Source organism: Saccostrea cucullata, unplaced genomic scaffold (assembly GCF_032062105.1).
Source record: "Saccostrea cucullata isolate Sc308-1 unplaced genomic scaffold, CSIRO_AGI_Scuc_v1 ctg7043, whole genome shotgun sequence".
NCBI lineage: Eukaryota > Metazoa > Mollusca > Bivalvia > Ostreida > Ostreidae > Saccostrea > Saccostrea cuccullata.
The window spans coordinates 17,198-21,146 of record NW_026933361.1 but is presented as its reverse complement, the minus strand read 5'-3'; the positions used below and the strand labels follow the sequence as shown (position 1 = coordinate 21,146).

Sequence of the window (3,949 nt, the reverse complement as noted above, 5' to 3'; positions counted from 1 at the left end):
AACTTTAATAAAACAAAAAGATTTAATTATACATTGAGTAACTGAGGATAATTGAGTTCACAAAGTTTGAAGAAAAGATAATGAAATCTGATCTGATGGATCAACATCAGAGAGGATTTCCTTATTGCAGAGTTCCTCAATTGTGAATTAGAAAATAATAAAAATCGACATAATTTATCTACACGAAGTTTATAAATACAATGTATGTTTCCTGCTTATATCAAATGGAAATGTAGGATGACAAGACATATACCTATCATTCACGATGTTCACATTAATGGAATTTATTGTTGTCACGTGTATTTGTTTAATAACGACCAGTGGTCAAGATGGTCGATGTGACGGGTATGTATAAGGAATTAACATACTTTTTTATCGTAGAGATATTGATATCAACTTACATCGTTTGTTTGTTTTGTTCTGTCATATTGCACTGGCATGAATATGCAATTGGCTCCTTACATGTACATCTATTGATATCATGCACATGTTGTTATTAAACTTATAAATAACTAACGAAAGTAAACAACAACAACTTTGACTAGTAAAATGGATATATGTATGATGCATTACTCAATAATAGAGAAAATATTTTTTTTATTTTCTTTGACTTCGTTTATTGTTATCCAAAACAACCCTTAAAATAGGTGGATCTATTGATAACGATCACGATTTGTTGATTTCAGAAAGTTGATTAATACATTTAATAGATTAATAAAATGATTTTTTTTCACAGTCTGCTGATGTGCTGTCGAGGATTTGAATACATTAAAGAAGAAAATATATGTTTGCGTAAGTTTAATTATTTGAACTTAGCCATAAAGAAAACAAACATGAACACTATCTTTATGATGTTTTTTTTTCTGTGTGTAGCGTGTAGATATCCAACATTTGGATTAGGATGCAGAGAATACTGCACTTGTTCTAAGGAGAATTGTAACAGGTTTAAGGGATGTTATAAATCAGCTACTGAAAAGGTGAGCACAGCATCATAAATTAGTTTTTACAAGATAAATTTATGTCAACACGATAAGATTAAGTTAAAGATGTACAAATAAAAACAAACTTATACATATATATATGCAGATAATAAAAACAAAGGCTAGGAAGTAAAAGAGCTCGGTTCACTTTATGCATAAAATGGCCCTGTAGATACATGCACCAATTGATTGACTAACACATGATTTTTCCATCTGAAGAATTGTAATAAAATAAAGACTTTGTGTTTTCATTTCCTATTGCAAAAATTCTCCTAACAGTACAGGTCTTGGAGAACTGGCTTTATGAAATTGTAGTGTTTTTGAATTTAAAGATAAGGTATAATTGAGTACTTTCACTGAAGAAAAATTATATCAGAGCACTCGCTGATCTAAAAAATAAAACATGTCTTTTAATCCCCAGAAATAGTTCTATCATTTAGTAGTTCCACATTCGGAGCACAGTTAAGGTTACAGTAAGAAGGTGGGGCCTAATTTGTACGGGAAATGTTTACTATAATGTCACACAAGATATAAGTTCCTCAAAACACCACAACATAAATTATTTGCTATTTCAAAAAGCTGGATAACTGTATACTACATAAAAGCTTACTAATACATGCAGTTTCGTCGTCTTTTAAATCCAAAACAACAGTATATAAACGATGCATCGATTGCAATGTACTTGTCAATGTGACATCATCTCGCAAAAATGACGCAGTTTGTACACAGTGAAAGGCTGATCGAATCACATTTTGTACAATGAAAAATGACTTTTATTATCAAATAAAATATTATTTGCAGTTAAATAAAAGGTCATAAACTTGGATGCGATGTCTATTTTAGTACTTTATTTATTAACTGCCCGTATATTCTCCAGACAAGTGATACTGTTGTGTTTTTATGCAGATTCATTGAAAAGGTAATAGAAGGGCCCTAATAAATCGATTTATTGCAAGGGATTACCCTCTATGTATCTTGCCAAATTTTTATACATAAACTCAAAGATGCTTGAAAAGTGCCGCAAACCTCATGAAATCTTGCAAGCAAATTAATCATAGCTATATTTTATGTAGTTGACCAGCAAAATATTCAACCTGTCGTCCAACAAATTAAATTTTAGCAATTTAAAGAGGGAAGCCATATAGGTTCGCAGCACTTTTCAAAAATTACGTATTGTGTTGAAAAGGATTATAAATTAAACTAAGATTCTTAACTTGGTTACTCCCTTGCAATATTGGAATTTATAGATGACCTCTAAACTGCAAGTATAATTGCTTTAACCATGTGATGTCGACATCACATGACAAGTCTAAATAAAAAAATTATATGTCCCCAACATGTAGATTTAAACCATATTACGTTTTTTTTTTTTTATATCAGTGAAGTCCTTCAAAAGAATCGCCCATCCTAATAAAGTATGTATTTTTCATCTTAGAAAATCGCCGATATTTCCATTTGTAATTTTAACTAGATCAGCGGTTGCGCTCTATATTAAATATAGAAACATACCTTGAAAAATTGTCCGTTTTTGCAGACTTTTTTCAGAATATGGGGAAATTGACGCATTTTGAGACGTCATAATGCATTTACTAGCCAGAAAATCACGTCATTTTTTATAGATACGCAGTCACCAAACATCTAAGTGCTATTCAATGCATTGTTAACTAAAACTATGCAGTTTCAGTTTTTCAGAAACTCAGAGGGCCAAATAAGGCAAAAGTGAACCATGTTCTTTGTTTATTCTTATTATTCAAGGTCATCAATTCTAATTGATTATTCAAAAATCGGTATTGCATTTTCTACCTACTTCAAGAGCATTGTATGAAATTTGAAAAATGTTTTTTTTTCACTATTCGAAAGAATATAAAAGCGAGCACAGCAGTGAAAATTGCGGAAGTAATATCAGGAATCATAAACAACCCATCATCAACGACATACTTGGTGGACATAACAAAGTATGCGACTAGAAAAATCATTGGTATGGATTGTTTGAAAAGATGAATGTATATAACAAGTCATTGATATTGAATTCGAATTAGTATCAAGAAAGACATCCATCATCGTACAATGGTAAACAATATTGGCCTCTGAATTTATTATTGCTTTTTTTTATTGACAAGTATTTTAAAGGTTTTGAGTTGATATGTGAGCCATTTCTTAAGATTAAAAGTACATTCCTTACAAGGAAGACAGAGTCCTTTAGCTGACATATTTCAAAAACGGAACAATGAAAACAAAATGTCAAGGGATATTTTTATTTACACTTATAAATACAAGTATAAATATCACATGACTTTAATAGATAATCTGACAGTATATATGTTGTCCAAAAATTCAGATATTCATAGGGCATACTACATGTAAGGAAGAAGAAAAGCCATCGTTGTTAAATGTATTACTATTTCTACACCTGTGATCGGGAGGTCGTGAGTTCGAATCTCGGCCGCAACTGACCTAAGTCGATAAAAAATGGGTAGCGACTGTTCCTTCGCCATGCGCTCGGCACTTTGAAGTGAAAGTTGCGGGTCCTTCGGATGACACCTTAAAAACCGAGGCTCCGTGTCAGCGGCAGGCGTTGGCATGATAAAGATCAGTCACTGCTCAATGACCCTAAGTGCCGAGTAAAGGTAAAAATTTGAAGCCCTTCACCGGCATACGGTGACGTCTCAATATGAGTGAAAAATTCTAGAGAGAGACGTTAAACAATATACAATCAATCAATCATATTTCTACATCCTTTCATATCCGCGAGTTATATTAAATTCTAAAACTTATTTACTTATCGATACAATTACATTTGTACATTAGAAAAATAATTAATTTATTCATTTAACCTATACATTTCTTCCTCAAGTGGATCTATGTACAACTACATCTCAATCATATTGGGAAAACAAATTCACTCAGAGAAAATCTCAGGTATAAGTTCTAGGCAATGTCTTTTGCCTATTGAGTTTGTGGCATTGTGA

General features: G+C 31.8%; 1 protein-coding gene across 1 annotated transcript; it reads left to right on the top strand.

Annotated features, from left to right (window-relative positions):
- The first annotated feature begins 212 nt into the window (after positions 1–212).
- LOC134238106 (uncharacterized) lies at positions 213–3,220 on the top strand. The gene is made up of 4 exons (XM_062720229.1): positions 213–345; positions 737–792; positions 874–977; positions 2,841–3,220. Exons 1-4 carry the CDS (start codon positions 266–268, stop codon positions 2,979–2,981), a joined length of 381 nt encoding a protein of 126 aa, XP_062576213.1. The 5' UTR covers positions 213–265; the 3' UTR covers positions 2,982–3,220.
- The last annotated feature ends 729 nt before the right edge of the window (positions 3,221–3,949 follow it).